This window comes from Danio rerio, chromosome 18 (genome assembly GCF_052040795.2).
Source record: "Danio rerio strain M-AB ecotype USA chromosome 18, GRCz13ab, whole genome shotgun sequence".
NCBI classification, from domain to species: Eukaryota; Metazoa; Chordata; class Actinopteri; order Cypriniformes; family Danionidae; genus Danio; species Danio rerio.
Genome location: NC_141038.1, coordinates 36290972 through 36307594, shown reverse-complemented (window position 1 = coordinate 36307594; position 16623 = coordinate 36290972). Strand labels below are relative to the sequence as shown.

At 43.8% G+C, this 16623-nt stretch overlaps 2 protein-coding genes across 2 annotated transcripts; both read left to right on the top strand.

The window, feature by feature from the left end:
• Positions 1 to 11299: 11299 nt before the first annotated feature.
• olfcx3 (olfactory receptor C family, x3) lies at positions 11300 to 13591 on the top strand. Its single transcript, XM_087293672.1, has 4 exons — positions 11300 to 11535; positions 11617 to 11914; positions 12086 to 12910; positions 13090 to 13591. The coding sequence occupies exons 1-4, from the start codon at positions 11309 to 11311 to the stop codon at positions 13453 to 13455; spliced, it is 1716 nt and encodes a 571-aa protein (XP_087149798.1). The 5' UTR covers positions 11300 to 11308; the 3' UTR covers positions 13456 to 13591.
• A 39-nt stretch (positions 13592 to 13630) lies between these two features.
• Positions 13631 to 16623, top strand: LOC141378812 (extracellular calcium-sensing receptor-like). The gene is made up of 2 exons (XM_087292726.1): positions 13631 to 13742; positions 13853 to 16623. The coding sequence occupies exons 1-2, from the start codon at positions 13631 to 13633 to the stop codon at positions 14746 to 14748; spliced, it is 1008 nt and encodes a 335-aa protein (XP_087148852.1). The 3' UTR covers positions 14749 to 16623.

Sequence of the window (16623 nt, the reverse complement as noted above, 5' to 3'; positions counted from 1 at the left end):
GAAATTATGCATGACGTCTTTCTGAGTTATATATTGACTCAGGTGGGCTATGATGTTTCCCAAGATGCCTCAAACTAAAACTATATTTGTCTGTTTTTTAGACACATTGCATAATACTAATAATCTATTATGTAGGCTTGTTAATAGAATTTATTAAATCTATTTTATTAAATGTAACTTATTAAATCGAATTAATTGGACTCAATTCCATATTTGAATACTTGTGTAACTCTGGCTGTGTTTCTGTTTAGTTTTGTTATCTATGTCACATACTTCCATGTAAGCTCTCCTGTGTTCCTTAGTTTCCTTATTAGTTGCTTTGGTTTTTTATTGTCTCCACCCTCATGCAATCCAATTAGTTAATTATGCTATTATCTGTCACAGTATTCAAGCCCTCTGGTCTTAGCCCTTGTTGTCAGTAGTTTTAAGTCACCCCTGTGATGTTTGCATGATCTCTGTTTGTTGTTTTGTTTAGTTTTTTTACAATGGCTATGACAGTTTTTTCAATACATTTTACAAACTCTTAACACAGTTACGTTTTATAATACATAATACAATTTATAAACTCGTAAAACAGTTAGCACAACAACCGTCTTAGTTGGCTTTACAATTAACACATTTCTTGTTGCTTAGACACAAAATGCATCTAGTTAACACCAATTTAAAATGCTTAAACATATTTTACAAACAGGCTCAACCAAGACCAAAACAATGTAATATTACAGTCAAATTTACCAATGTTCTGTTCAATGTTTTGTTTAAGTAAACAGTGTGCTAGCTGCATTTGTATCCTACATGCACAGAGGTGATAACTTGCTTTTTACAGATTTTTCCAATTGTTTACACAATTACTTGTACTTCAGACACAATGACTACAACATGTAACTGATGCACCAACCCCCTGAACCAACTCTGCTAAACTACAAGCACAATTCCTGCTTTACACTCAAATTGCAGTTTTAAAACACACTTTTTACTGTTTTTTTTTACTGTTCAACTGATCTTATGAATGTCTATTCATGTGATGGCTTGTGTGTGTCATTTGAAAACAAAAGATCATTTTGAGAAGAAATCACATTGTTTTGAATGTAGTTTTATTTTGCAGAAGAATTGATGAGTTTTGCCCAATGTGTGTGTTTTGTGATTTGTGTGTAGAGATCTGACAAAATGAGACATGCTTTCAGAAAATGTGTGTAAACAATTGGAAAAAACTGTAAGCCACAAAACAAACACAAAAGCCATATGTCAAATGCTACAGGTTTTTTCAGAGTGTAAAATTAATTTAAATTACTTTATACTTTACTAACCACTTTTTACACCCCTCTAGCAACCTATTTATTTCTAAATACACTAACTTTTTATATTTTTTAAAGATTTTGTTTTTATGTATGGCAATGTATGACAATATAGTAACCAGCGATCTTCGCCACTGGAGAACTATACACAAGCCACAGTTAAGAACTACAAATCCTATCAAGCACCACACACACACCTGTTCCGTTTTTCCCTGATCACACTTGCAAGCACACACTCACAGCTGAAGCTCTTCATTGTTTTATTACCTGGACTATAAAGAGAGCACTCATACACATCTGGGCTGAGTCTTGTTGTCTGTTAAAATGTGATATTACGATGTTTTGATCCTTGCTTTGTTTTGTTTGTTTATGTAGTTTGCCGCCTAAACCGACAACTCTCATTTTTATTGACCTCGACATTGGATTATCTGCATATATCTTTTTGCACCTATTTTGATTGTTGCCTGCATGACCATTTTGCCTAATAAACTACATGTGGATCCTCAAACTCTGTTGTCAGCATCTGTTACAGAAGACTCAACCGCTCAATGGATCCAGCAAGTATTCTTATTATGTGTCTCCTTCAGGGGAAGCAATCTATTGAGGATTATGGAAAGGATTTTATTCAGTTAGCCCACTACTATGGACAAACTCTATATGAAATTCTTTTTAAGGGGGCTATTTTAGTGACAGTTCAAAGGAGGGACGTTTTAACATTCAAGCACATGAAAAAAGTGGACAACTTCAGTTAAAGATTCGGCTTCATCAAAGCAATCAAGAAAAACGTTCGAGGTTACTAAAGTAACCCTTCGTTCCCCGAGGAGGGGAACGGAAGCACTATAAGTGGATTTGATTGTAAAATCCACGCATTGGGAGGATTTGGATCAGAAGCCGCTTGTCTGGAGAGTATTGAACGGGCCAATGAATGAAATTAATTGGCAGCGTAAGCTTGCGCAGGTGTGCGACATCTGCAATTATCTCAGCATATAAGCACACCTGAAGCCAGCAGACGCCATCCTTTTAAGCTGAAGAGACTTTCAAACAGCTAAGGGACAGTCATTATGGCGACGGAGTATAGTGCTTCCGTTCCCCTCCTCGGGGAATGAAGGGTTACTTTAGTAACCTCGAACGTTCCCCTTCGGGGGGAACTTCAGCACTATAAGTGGATTTGATTGTAAAATCCACGCATTGGGAGCCCATTGAAAGCGCCATAATGACTGCACCTTACCAACACCCCCGATGAGGAGATAGTCAAGCAAGCGTGACGCACCCACATCATGGGGGGCGCGGTCCTCCAACGTGTCCCTGGCCCTAATTTATCCTACTTCAACAGAAGTTTTACGGATTTAGATATATTTTTTGGGAAGTCGTGAACATCTAGATAATTCTAGGAAATACGACAGTACGTTGGGAAGCGTGCAATCCCGATAGGGAGGACGCTGCGGAGGCCATCCGTTACCCAAGGGGGGGATAGATGGCAGAATTTACATATGGACTAGCCCTAAAAAGGGGGAGTACGCATAGCAAAAGAGTGGTTAGCGGAGAGGGAAGACACGGGTCCGCCCAGGGGGGGGGGACTTAACCGTGGCGGAATAAGCATATGGGATCGCCTAGTGGGGACCACGCATAGCAGGCACCTATACCCAAAACGCGGGCTGACCAGCGGGCAGACCTACAACGTAGTGGGCCAGCAAGTGACTCCTCCGCTGAGTCAGTGCTGGGGGCCACGGAGGAATCTGCAGGGCTCACCTGACGGGGAACTTTACTGACAGATAAAAAGGCGCACGTACCTCCGTGTTAGGGAGAATGGCGCAGCAAGCGTGTTTCAACACCCTACCGAGTTGTCTCCTCAATCACCAAAGGGTTACCTAATACCCTTGAGGAAACCGGCTCCACTTGCAGATTGTAAAACCTTGCAAATGTGTTGGGTGTTGCCCAGCCCGCAGCTCTACAGATGTCTGTTAGAGAGGCGCCGCGTGCACGCGCCCAAGAGGATGCAACGCTCCGAGTGGAGTGTGCACGAACTCCCGGGGGACACGGCTGACCTCGACTCGAATAAGCGAGTGAAATGGCATCCACAATCCAGTGGGATAATCTTTGTTTCGATACGGCACTTCCCTGCTGCCGACCGCCATAACAGACAAAGAGCTGCTCAGATGATCTAAAATTCTGAGTACGGTCCACATAAATGCGCAGAGCGCGAACTGGACAAAGTAAAGAAAGGGCTGGGTCTGCCTCCTCCGGGGGCAGCGCTTGCAGGTTCACTACCTGATCTCTAAAGGGGGTGGTAGGAACCTTGGGCACATAACCGGGGCGGGGTCTCAGGATGACGTGAGAGTAATCCGGCCCGAATTCCAGGCACGAGTCACTGACCGAAAATGCCTCCAGGTCCCCGACCCTCTTGATGGAGGCCAACGCAACCAGCAGAGCTGTCTTCAGGGACAGAAATCTTAGAGATACTGATTCGAGTGGCTCAAAGGGATCGGATCGCAGACTCGTGAGAACGAGGGCGAGATCCCAAGAGGGCATGAGAGGGGGGCGAGATGGATTAATTCGCCTAGCACCCCTAAGGAACTGGATGACCAGGTTATGCTTTCCCACGGTGCCGCCAGCTACCGCGCTATGATAAGCGGAGATGGCGGCCACGTAAACCTTGAGAGTGGAGGGCGACAGCCTGCTGTCCAACTTCTCTTGAAGGAAAGAGAGCACAACACTAATCTGGCAATTTCGGGGGTCTTCTCTGCGAGAGACGCACCATTCAGTGAATAGACTCCACTTCAGGGCGTAGGCGCGCCTCGTGGAGGGGGCTCTAGCCTGAGTGATGGTATTAACCACCGCAGTCGGTAGGTTACCTAAGTCTTCCTCGCGTCTAGGGACCACACGTGGAGGTTCCAAAGATCGGGGCGAGGGTGCCAGATGGTGCCCTGTCCCTGAGAGAGTAGGTCCTCTCTCAAAGGGATCCGCCAGGGGAGGGCCGTCGCGAGGAGTGAGAGCTCTGATATCCAGGTCCGGTTGGGCCAAAGGGGCGCAACTAGCAGAACCTGTTCCTCGTCCTCCCTGACCTTGCACAGAAACTGCGCGAGCAGGCTCACTGGGGGAAACGCATACTTGCGCATGCCCCGAGGCCAGCTGTGGACCAGTGCATCCGTGCCGAGAGAGCCCTCGGTCAGGGAAAAAAACAACTGGCAGTGAGCGTTCTCGGGGGAAGCAAACAGATCGATCTGGGCCTCCCCGAATCGCGCCCATATCAGCTGAACAGACTCGGGGTGGAGTCTCCATTCTCCAGGGCGTAACAGCTGTCGTGAGAGCGCATTGGCTGCACGATTGAGCGTGCCTGGGACGTGAATGGCGCGCAGCGATTTCAGCCGCGGGTGACTCCAGAAGAGCAGACGGCGGGCGAGCTGAGACATGCGGCGAGAGCGCATACCCCCCATGCGGTTGATATACACCGCCGCCGCCATACTGTCCGTCCTGACCAGCACGTGTTGCCGCTCCAGCACCGGTAAAAAGCGGTGGAGAGTGAGGAACACTGCCAACAGCTCTAGGCGATTGATATGCCAATGCAGCTGGCCCCCCTTCCAGAGGCCCGCAGCCGCATGCCCGCAACACACGGCCCCCCAACCCGTGTTGGAAGCGTCTGTTGAAACAACAACATGGCTGGACGCCTGTCCTAGAGGCACACCGGCCTGTAGGAACGAGGGGTCGTTCCAAGGGCTGAGGGCGCGGCGACACAGCGCAGTAACCGAGACCCGGTGTGTGCCCGCGTGCCATGCGCGTCTGGGGACCCGATCGTGAAGCCAGTGCTGAAGTGGTCTCATATGGAGCAATCCGAGCGGCGTGACGGCGGCTGCGGATGCCATATGCCCCAGGAGCCTCTGAAAGAACTTCAGTGGGACCACTAGTTTGCTGTCGAGCTCCCTCAGACAGTTCAGCAACAGGCGAGCGCGTTCCTCGGAGAGGTGCGCTACCATGGTGATCGAGTCCAGCTCCATCCCGAGAAAAGAAATCCTCTGCACGGGGGCGAGTTTGCTCTTTTCTCGGTTGACCTGAAGCCCCAGTATGCGGAGATGCCGAAGCACCTTGTCCCTGTGCATAATCAATTGCTCCCGCGAGTGGGCTAAAATCAGCCAGTCGTCGAGATAATTGAGTATGCGAATGCCAGCGAGCCGAAGGGGCGCTAGGGCACCCTCCGCGAGTTTGGTGAAGACCCGCGGAGACAGAGAGAGCCCGAAGGGGAGGACCTTGTACTGCCACGCTCGACCCTCGAACGCAAACCGCAGAAATTGGCGGTGGCGTGGAAGAATGGAGACATGGAAATACGCGTCCTTCAGGTCTATGGCTGCAAACCAATCCCGAGGACGAACGCATTGGAGAATGCGCCTCTGCGTGAGCATTCTGAACGGCAGCCTGTGCAGACAGCGGTTCAAAACGCGCAGATCTAGGATTGGCCGTGACCCACCGCTCTTTTTGGGTACGATGAAGTATGGGCTGTAAAACCCACTCTCCATCTCGGCTGGAGGAACCGGCTCGATTGCACCCTTCGCCAGGAGGGCAGCAATCTCCTCTCGCAAGACAGGGGCAGACAGGGGGTTGACCCTGGAGAAATACACGCCCGTAAACTTGGGGGGCCGTTTCGCGAACTGAATAGCATAACCGAGTCTGATTGTGCGTATGAGCCACCGCGAGGGGCTGGCCCGCGCTAACCAGGCAGGCAGAGCCCTCGCTAATGGAGTCATCGCTACAATCGCTGACGTACCAGCGGTGGGGCAGCGCGGAGTGGGTGTGCTGATCCGGGAAGCACGAGGGTCCCGCGGAAGAGCTGGAGGAGAGCGATTCGCTCTGGCTCCGCACCCTGACTCCGGAGAGGGGGCTGGAGGGCTGAGGGAAGGGAGACCGTCCCCCCAGCGCTCGTGAGCCACTGGCGAAGCACGTAGAGTCTGCGAGCCGGAAGGCAGCGCGTCCCGGACTGGCAGAACTCGTGCAGTCACATCCGGGGAAGGGAAAAAGTGCTCTTTTACTAATGTTTTGGTGGCACTGAAAAGTACCGTTGTTATCGGGGCCCCGCCCTCCAGCGGGGAAAGAGCAAGTTTCCTCTTCTCTGGATGGCCTGTCTCAGGGACGCTTCGCGGTCCGTTTACCGGACTTAACGGCGCCCTGGGCAGGAGGGGCTGCCTGCTTTCGAGGTGAATGCCGCGCCCGCTTGGCCGGAGGCGCAGGCGGGGGCGGGGCAGCACTCGTTGGCGGGCGCCCTCGGCGAGGAACAGCGGAGGTGGATGGCTCGGCGGGCGGAGCGGGCTTACGGCCACGCCGATAGATGACATTGCCCATCGCATCCGACTGCTCTTTCACCGCCTTGAATTCCTGGGTGAATTCACCGACGGTGTCGCCGAACAGGCCAGCCTGGGATATGGGCGAGTCAAGAAAGCGAACTTTGTCAACGTCGCGCATATCGGCCAGGTTTAGCCAGAGGTGGCATTCCTGAACCACAAGTGTGGACATCGTCCTCCCCAGCGCACACGCGGCGGACTTAGTAGTCCGAAGAGCATAGTCGGTCGCGGTGCGCAGCTCATGTAATAAGCTTGGGTTGGACCCGCCCTCGTGCAGCTCGGCCAGCGCCTGCGCTTGGTAGCGCTGGTAGGTGGCCATCGCGTGCAAAGCAGAAGCAGCTTGGCCCGCAGCCTTATAAGCTCTGGCTCTGAGGGAGGCAGACAACCTACAGGCTTTGGACGGGAGGCGGGGCAAACCCCGCCACGTAGAGGCGCCGCGCGGACAAAGATTGACCGCGATAGCGCGCTCCACTGACGGGATCGCCTCATACCCCCTGGCAGTTCCGCCGTCAAGGGCGGTGAGGGCGGAGGCACACGCAGCACGGGCAGAGAAAGGTGCCCTCCAAGACTGCGTGAGCCTACTGTGCACTTCCGGGAAGAAGGGGACGAGAGGCTTCGAAGGCTTCGCCTTCTGGTCCTCTACGTAGCACCCATCTAGTCGGTCCGGCCGCGGAGCTGGGGGATAAACCATCTCCAACCCCACGGCCGAAGCAGCCCGGGAAAGCACGGCTAACATGTCCGCTTAAGGATCCGATTTGACAGCGCTCACCTGCCCGGAGGGGGCGAGCGGGTCCGGATCTTCGTCGGACAGTGAAAGCCCACCCTCCGATGCCGCGGAGGACATCTGATCTCCGGTGTCAGCGAGTGTGAGAGCTACCATCTGGTTATACGGATCACTCTCACTACCCGAAGCTTGGATGGAGCGCCGTGAGGAGCGAGAGGTCCGCGAGCCCGTGGGCGGCGGATTATCTCCCGCTGAAACCCTCAGATTTGCCCGAGCGCCCGCTGCTTTTTTAGAACAGGAGGCAACTGGGGTGGCTCGCTCTCTTGCGAAAGTTAGCCGCGATCTTAGCTGTGCAACGGTCATGGCATCGCAATGACGACATGAACCACCCGCGAGCACCGCATTAACATGCTGGACCCCCAAACATGCAATGCAGTGATCGTGTCCATCATCCGGAGCCAGGAAACCCCCGCATCCAGAAACGCACAGTAGGAGCGCCATCCTTAACAGGACGTGCTGCACGACTGTGTTGCTCTTTTAGGAAAGTTTGCAACTATACGCACCGCTCTGGAGGACCGGACCCAAAGAACTGCAGGCAAGGGAGTAACCCAGCTCGACCGTCTGCCACCGCGAAGACCCACTCTGGACCGGGAGACACACTCGTTCGCTCTGAAGTGCTGATCAGCAAGAGGAACCCTCATCGACTCACTCAGAAAGGATCTGAAGCGAAAAGGATGGCGTCTGCTGGCTTCAGGTGTGCTTATATGCTGAGATAATTGCAGATGTCGCACACCTGCGCAAGCTTACGCTGCCAATTAATTTCATTCATTGGCCCGTTCAATACTCTCCAGACAAGCGGCTTCTGATCCGAATCCTCCCAATGCGTGGATTTTACAATCAAATCCACTTATAGTGCTGAAGTTCCCCCCGAAGGGGAACTGTATATATATACATCACAGCTGATTCCCATCTAGAAACCACACTCATGTGTTGAGTTTTTCCCAAACACATGATCATATGTTCTATGGACTCTTGAGGTTTTTGAAAGGAACAGTGAGCGCATCAAAGAACTACGTCACCAATGTGTTCAAGTAAGGTTATGCAATACAGTCAATACTGTACTATACACAGTGTGTTTTGCAGTAAACTACTCTATAAACCTGGAGTTCATTAGTATATACAGTAGATATACAGTACAGTACAGCATTTGCATACACTGTGTCTAATTACTTTTAGAGAGTCATGAAGTTGGAGGCCAGTCAAGCACCACATAGAATTATCCATGTTGACGAGGCTGGGGATGTCGCCATGGGAGAAACATAATAGGCCAAAAGCCCACAGTTACTGTGTCGGGCCATAGAAGATATCAAGTGTAATGTGGATGAGGACATGTGGCAAAATGCAGAAGGCCGAGCAGAATAAAGATTACTTTGGTTTTTTTTTATTGTAATCGCGGTGCTTTTTCTTTTTGCATATCTTGCAGTGATGTCCTATTGCAAAACAAGTCTGTACTACAGCAATTCTGAGTCTGTATTTATTTTTTACATAAACTGTGAATATTATAAAGCATTGTTTTTTCTTCATTTTTGTATTGAATTTTTTGCAGTAAAAGAAAGAAAATGCCTGCATTTACTAAACCTAACAAAACAAAACTGTAGAGAGGCTTCAAATATAAAGGCAGAGCTGACACATAAACTAATGCAGTTTCTGTAATTTAAGCTGATGATAGTGTTTTTATTGATAGTGTGTTCTGATTGACTGAATGTTTCTGTTGGAAGAGAACATGTGTTAGTGTTATGAATAATAATTTAATTTTGAAACAAGTTTGCAGTGTTTTGTTAGACATGATGTAGTGTTAGTTTATTATTGTATTTTGAACATTAGTTTAGTGGTTTAGTTTACAATGTGTGATTTTGAGCCAATTTTGCCAATTGTGTGTTTTAGGTGTGTTAGTATGGGATGAATTTAGTAGCAATATTATTTGCGAACGCAAACTCTGTCATCCACATGCTCTGTTGATGTTGTATCTACAGTTTTACATCCACAAACGAATGGCTCTGCACAGTTTTGCTCCAACTGTATCAAACAAATCTAATCCAAATCATCAAGGCATTCAAAGGAGTCTTGATCACCTTAATTATTTGGAATAGATGTGTTAGATTAGGGTTGGAGCAAAACTGTGCAGAGCTGTGGTCCTCCAAGAAATGACCTTGACACCTCTGTAGTAAGGTGTACTTAATAAAGTGGCCAGTGTGTGTGTGTGTGTGTGTGTGTGAGTGTGTATATATATAAAATACCAACTTGTTAACTTGCTATATTTGCATTGAACTGAGAGTACAGATGCCCAAAATAAGCTCTATACATTTATGGGTCTTTTCGTTCTTAAGGAGACCTTGAGGGAATTCAAAAATTAATTGCAAAGTGCTAACTGACATCACTTTAAATGTATAAAAAGATTTATTATTTCCCCTAAGTCTTCAAGCAAGAACCCACACCACAATCTCCTTATGCATGTCATATAGCCCGTTTTAAATAAAAAGACAATTACTGCAATGCTAAAAATTCTTCTTTTATACTGGCTAACAAAGTGTTGAGCAAAGACTCACCTCAGAATAGTCAAACTCAACCTCAGGAGCAATGTACAAGACTAAAAGTAAAAGATGTTATTTAGTTCTAAAATTACTAATGCAGTTGTCATTGTACATTGTAAAACTTACCATGAGCAAAGACTTCACAGTTATTGGAGAAACACTGCATTGGAATGTCCTAGGTAATGTTATAAAATGTATATAAAAATGTAAATAAATATATAATATAAATTATAAATCTGCAAGAATCATCATCAAAAAGTCATGTATTAAAATCATTTAAAGTAAAGCATGTTTAAAATAAGAAGTTTCAAATGTAACAAAAAAGTAGCATCCATTATGCATAGACGAAAATTATGAAATTACTTGTTGACATACACATTCATATTTGGATTTTAATTGCATAAAATGTGTCATATATGCAACAGATATTGTAAAATGTTGCAAAAAAGTCCACTTATGTTTTCAACCATTGGAATTACAAATATGTATATGCATGTTACTAGCCTATATTTTATAATATGATTTCAGTGGACTTTTTTTCTCTAAGTGAACATACTTGCTATATTTCTAAATGCATGTTGCATAAATGACAAGTTTTAGATGTAAAATAAACATGAATGTTATATATGTAGGCTAATTTGCACGTACACATTTTCATGTGTCAGATTTCTATGAGCGATCGCTGTTCACGTCATCACATATGACCCAAACAAATTATATTAAAATGCATACCGCAAAATAACTAGTACTTACGTTCGTGATAAACTGTGCGAGGTTTGTGACTTTGCAGATGAGTGTGTATCATGTGTAAAGGTCTCAAAATATTTACACAAAAGGACACCTAAACATATTACCTGTTTTAATCGTATATCTTAATACAATGTCTGTTTACAGCTGTCAACGTCATGTCTTTACCGACACTATTGTGCAAGCGTTTGGTGATTGCTGATTGGCCAACACATTTGACCAGAAAGAAAACCTGACCAATAAAACCCTTTTGCCACACCCCTACCGGAAAAAACTTTCAACCAATGAAAAACCTTTTGCCACACCCCTACCTTTTGCCACGCCTTTTCTCCAGACTGCAGTTACCCATACTAGACTTTTTCTGTCTTTATTATATTTTACAGGAAATCCAAAATGTTTTCACATATGCGATTTGAATTGCACATTGTCTCAAGGATCAGAGTGTATTGGATGTGTAAAATCATTGGTTCAAGCAAGTAATTACATTCCCAAGCTTGGTACATAACAGACTTACACCAGGAGGGGCATACAGTACGCTTGATTAATTTAAGGACATCCTTCAATCACAGATTATCAATATAGGCTGTACCTGTTAGATTTGTTAGATTCGTTTCTGTGTCAGTTATGGCAGGAGTTTATAAAGTGTTGATTTCATTTTGGCCACTGCTGTGTATCGGTGTGCAGAGCCAATATAAAAGCAAGGAAAACTGTGTCTTTCAGGGAGATGAAGACACATACAGCTTTTACCAGCGGGGAGATGTGGTTTTGGGAGGAATCTTTCCTTTGCATTCTAGCCCTGTATCATCGCTGTTTTCTTTCAGAACCAAACCTAAGCCAACAAGTTACAAATTGTATGTCATGCTTTCATAAAGTTTTGTCTGAAATTTGTGTGAAATTATGAAATGCCAATGCATGTGTGTGACTTTTTGCAGTTTTACCCCTCGAGCCTTGAGGTGGATGCAGACAATGATCTTTGCTGTGAGAGAAATAAACCAGCGGCAAGATCTTTTACCCAATCTGTCTCTGGGCTACCACATCAGGGACAGCGGTGATGATATACCAGTGTCTGTGAAGAGGTCTCTTCTCCTGGTCAATGGACAGCCAGAAAAGGGCAGTGGACAGAGCTGTGAAGACATACAAATGCAGCCGAGTCCTGTGATAGTAGGTGATGCTGCATCAGGAGTCTCCATGACTGTTCTGAGAACTTTAGGCTCCTTCAAAATACCATTGGTAAAATACATTATTGTTTCATTCATTTCTTTATGCCATAGCTCTGTCTTGCTTATGCAGGTTGTAATTTTACCGTTACACATAAATATGTAGTTGTGTTGATATTGAACTTATCTCTTTTATTTCTAATTCAGTATTGTTTATTTTTTTATTTTATTTTTTATTTTCTAGGTGAGCTATTTTGCATCCTGCTCTTGTCTCAGTAACAAAAGGGAGTTTCCAGCATTCATGCGGACCATGCCAAGTGACCTATTTCAGATTAAGGCTTTGGTAAAACTTATTAATTATTTTCAATGGACATGGGTTGGACTGATAGGTGTGAATTCTGACTATGCTCACTTTGCTATCCAGCTCTTCCTTAAAGAATCAGAACAATTTAATATTTGTCCTGCTTATGTTCACTTTTATCCTGTTGTACTGATGGAAGATGCATTGGAGGAACTTGTGAACATTTTAAAAGCCTCTTCTGCCACAGTCATAATAAATTTTTCTGGAGAATCAGAACTGCATAGTATTCTAAAAGAATGCAGACGTCAAAATGTCACACATCTGCAGTGGATCGCCAGTGAGGCTTGGGCCACATCAAAATCCCTCTGGGAGGAATTTGGTGATCTGCTAAAGGGTACATTGGGTTTTGCCATACATAGAGCTGATATTCCACATCTTGGCAGTTATCTTAAAGAAATAAGACCTCAGACCTCCCATTTCCTCTCTGAGTTTTGGGAAGAGACTTTTCGTTGTCGACTGAATGGTTCCTTAAACACTCATGCACATGGAGAACAGGCACAAAACTGGCCAGCCTGTAATGGTAGTGAAAATCTGGATAATGTGTACACCACTTATTCAGACGTGTCACAACTCAGAGTCTCCTACAATGTTTACAAAGCTGTGTATCTCATAGCACATGCACTGCATGACATGAGCACATGTGTTCCAGGAAAGGGCCCGTTCCAGAATGGGACATGTGGGAGTCTGTATCAAATTCAGCCATGGCAGGTGTGTGTTTATCACCATTTTATATTCTCTGCCTATATTGTACTGATAAGGAACTATCAAGCAGTGTATACATTTTAACACAATGGTGAAATATAACATCTGTGGAACCTAAATATTTTCCATCAAATAATTGTAATGTTTTTAATATACATCATCCTTTTCCTTAATTATGACTCAAGCTCCTGTACTACATGAAACAAGCAAATTTTACAATCTTAGGAGAAGAGGTCAGATTTGATGAGAATGGTGATCCTATTGCATCTTATGACCTTATGAACTGGCAAAGAGGATCCGATAGCTCCCTTCAACTTGTCAGGGTGGGATTCTATGATGCTTCCCTTGAAGATGACAAGGACCTAGTGGTAGAGGAGTCAGTAATTATGTGGCACAGAGCAGAGAAGGTGTGTGCCATCCCACGCATCACTAGATATTGGTCTCTAAGTTTGTTTTTCCTTCAGCTCTATTTTATGATTTTGACTGGACTAAATAAAATGGAGTATTGTAACTTTAAATGGAAATGCAATATTGGTTTCATTATGCACTAAACAATTGTAAACAAAATATGTTAAAATGTGTAATAATGTAGAGAACATTATAAATGACTTCAGATTTTAAATTTATATGTATCTGTTTGCAAATTTACATTGTAATATGCACTCACATAAAGTTTAGACACATTTCTACTGCACTGTCTGTTGTTGTCATTAGGCACCAAAATCAATGTGTAGTCAAAGTTGTCTGCCGGGCACCAGAAAGGCCAGGCAAAAAGGAAAGCCAGTCTGCTGCTTTGACTGTATATCATGTGCTGAAGGAGAGATCAGTAATCAGACAGGTGTGAATTTCTTCCCTCTTTGTCACTTAATTACATTTTTTTAAGAAAAACGTCAATAAATAAACAATACAAATACATTTTATCTTTCACCTATTCATTTATTTTTACAGACTCAATTGATTGCTTGACATGCTCAAAAGAAACGTGGCCTAACCAAGCCCAAGACCGGTGCATCCCCAAAACTTTAGAGTTTTTGTCCTTTCAGGAGCCCTTGGGAATAATTCTTTGGGTATTTTCAGCATTCGGGGCCTGTGCAGCATTAGCAGTGCTCTGTGTGTTTGTAATGTATAGGAAGACTCCAGTTGTACGTGGAAACAATATAGAGTTAAGTTTCCTTCTCCTCTTGTTCCTCTGTGCTTGTTTTTTGATTGGCCTAACATTTTTAGGGAAGCCAACTGATTGGCTATGCCAAATTCGCTATCCAGCTTTTGGAATCAGCTTTACACTCTGTATTTCATGCATCTTGGCAAAAACTGTGGTCGTTTTAATGGCTTTCAGGGCCACCATCCCTGGCAATAATGTCATGAAGTGGTTTGGTCCTGTTAAACAAAGATCAAGTGTTATCCTGTGCACATGTGTGCAAGCACTTATTTGCATAATATGGTTAACAACTAAGCCCCCTCTTGCTTCATATAACAGCAAGTTCATGAGTGAAACTATAATTGTTGAATGTTCTGTGGGATCTGAAATTGGATTTTGGTGTGTGCTGGGATACGTTGGCCTTCTTGCTTGCTTGTGTTTTTTAATGGCATTTTTGGCTAGAAAGTTACCAGACAACTTTAATGAGGCTAAATTCATCACATTCAGCATGCTCATATTTTTTGCTGTGTGGGTAACCTTCATTCCAGTCTACGTGAGCTCAAGTGGAAAGTATATGGTTGCCGTCCATGTCTTTGCTATTCTAGCTTCTGCCTTTGGTCTTTTAATGTGTATATTTGCTCCTAAATGTTATGTTGTATTACTGAAACCAGAGAGAAATGACAAAAAACACATGATGAAAAAATAACAACAACAACAACAACAACATCTAATAATGTAGTAATAGCCCTTTACCTTTCCCCCACATTGTTCGCTATTTAATTTTTAGTTTAATAAAAATGCAATGCAAAATACATTGTCTAATTTTAGTTTATGAGATGGCGTAACTCATTTCCTTTAACTTTTAAATGTAAACTATTTTTTTTTTTTTATAGTTGCATATTTAGTCTGTTTTAATGTTTATTATATTTTTGTTTGATTTATACATTTTGTAAAACACCTTGATGTGCGCTATACAAATCATATCTTGCCTTAACACCGTTGGGTTTTCTCTAGAGTTTTTAACTGTGCTCAGTTGAAATATGCCTCACCTCGTCAGAAATTCAAACAAGAAGAGGTATACTTCAGCAATAGCAGGAATATTATCTGCTTTTGTCACATATTAAATGGATGCATCTAAAACAATATAAACAGCTTAAACTGCAGATGAGCACCAATTAAACAGGAAAATGCTAGTCAAATCCTTAAATTCATAAAGTTTGTAGTGTATAAAGGTTGATTGTGTTTAAATTATATGGATTATACTGAATGTATCTATTTTCATGAGTAACGTCTATAAATTCAAAGTCATTATCTACTGTGTAAATCACACACACACATGAAAATTTAAAAAAGATATTCAAAAGACTGATTGGTCCTATATATTTGTGTTTTTCCCATCCCTCTTACTGAAGGCACACCTACAGTACACGTTCAACCTTTTCCTAACCAAACACACCTGAATCAGCTCATCAGAACATTAGAACAACTGAGAGGGGTCTGGATGCAGACCTGGTGCAGTGCAATCTGAGCTGCCTCCAATGCTTTTTAATGCGCTCACCTTACCCCACCCCTAACCCTACCTGTCACAGTGACGTCACTTATTCCATTGAGTGCATTGTGTCTGAGATTGCATTGCTGAGTGATGCAATCTCAACTTGCATCATAAAGGCTGCATCCAGATACTATTGGAAAGAACTTGACCTGAAATCAATGGGTCAGATGAGGGAGACATCTAAAATATGTTCTGCTGGTGTGCCTCCAGGGAAATGGTTGGTAAACACTATGTATTTATTCTTACAGTTTACTCTAATTCTAACTTCTCATGCATGTTTCATGAGTTACAATACAATATACAAAATTAAATTACATGTTTGAAAATTAAAACATGTTACTTGTTGGGAATTTGCTTAATCTGACAAGGCATGTTAAGAAAACGATAATATGAAACTCAGTGGGCAAATTCTGGAGTCGTATTGCATAACACACTATATATTATTTTAAGAAATATTATTTTACTCAATAAAACTTTTGTCAAACTTATTCCATCGTCACTGAATCTCAGTCTATTTACCATTTTTCTTGCTCTCACAGTCTTGTTTTTTTAATGTACAATTATGAGAAATGAACAGATTGAGGTTTAAGTTTGAATATTTTCCCTAAATATGGCTTACATAGCATATAATGCATAATTGCAATTTAAATTTGAACTTTGTGAAATTGTTTTTAAAAAGTGTGTAAAGAACGTAGAATGGACGTAGTACGAAGTATGTGAGCAAGAACTTTCAATCTGTGCTCAAAAATTTTTCCATCTGCTTCTCGCTCTCTCTGCGCTCCATCCTAAACTGCTCCCCACTTCACAGAAAGTAAGGACTTAATTAATGCTCCAGTCCACTGTAATTGTTGTATCACAAACTTCATGTGAGGGAGTGTTTTAATCTATGGTTTTAATAAATGGCCACAGTTTAGTTTAGCCTGCGTAAACCCATCACATAAATATCAGGCTTTCCTGAAAGGCTGGTTATTTTAATGGCGATAAGGGGTAATACTGGTATTACAGGTTTTAAATTAATACATTTAAACT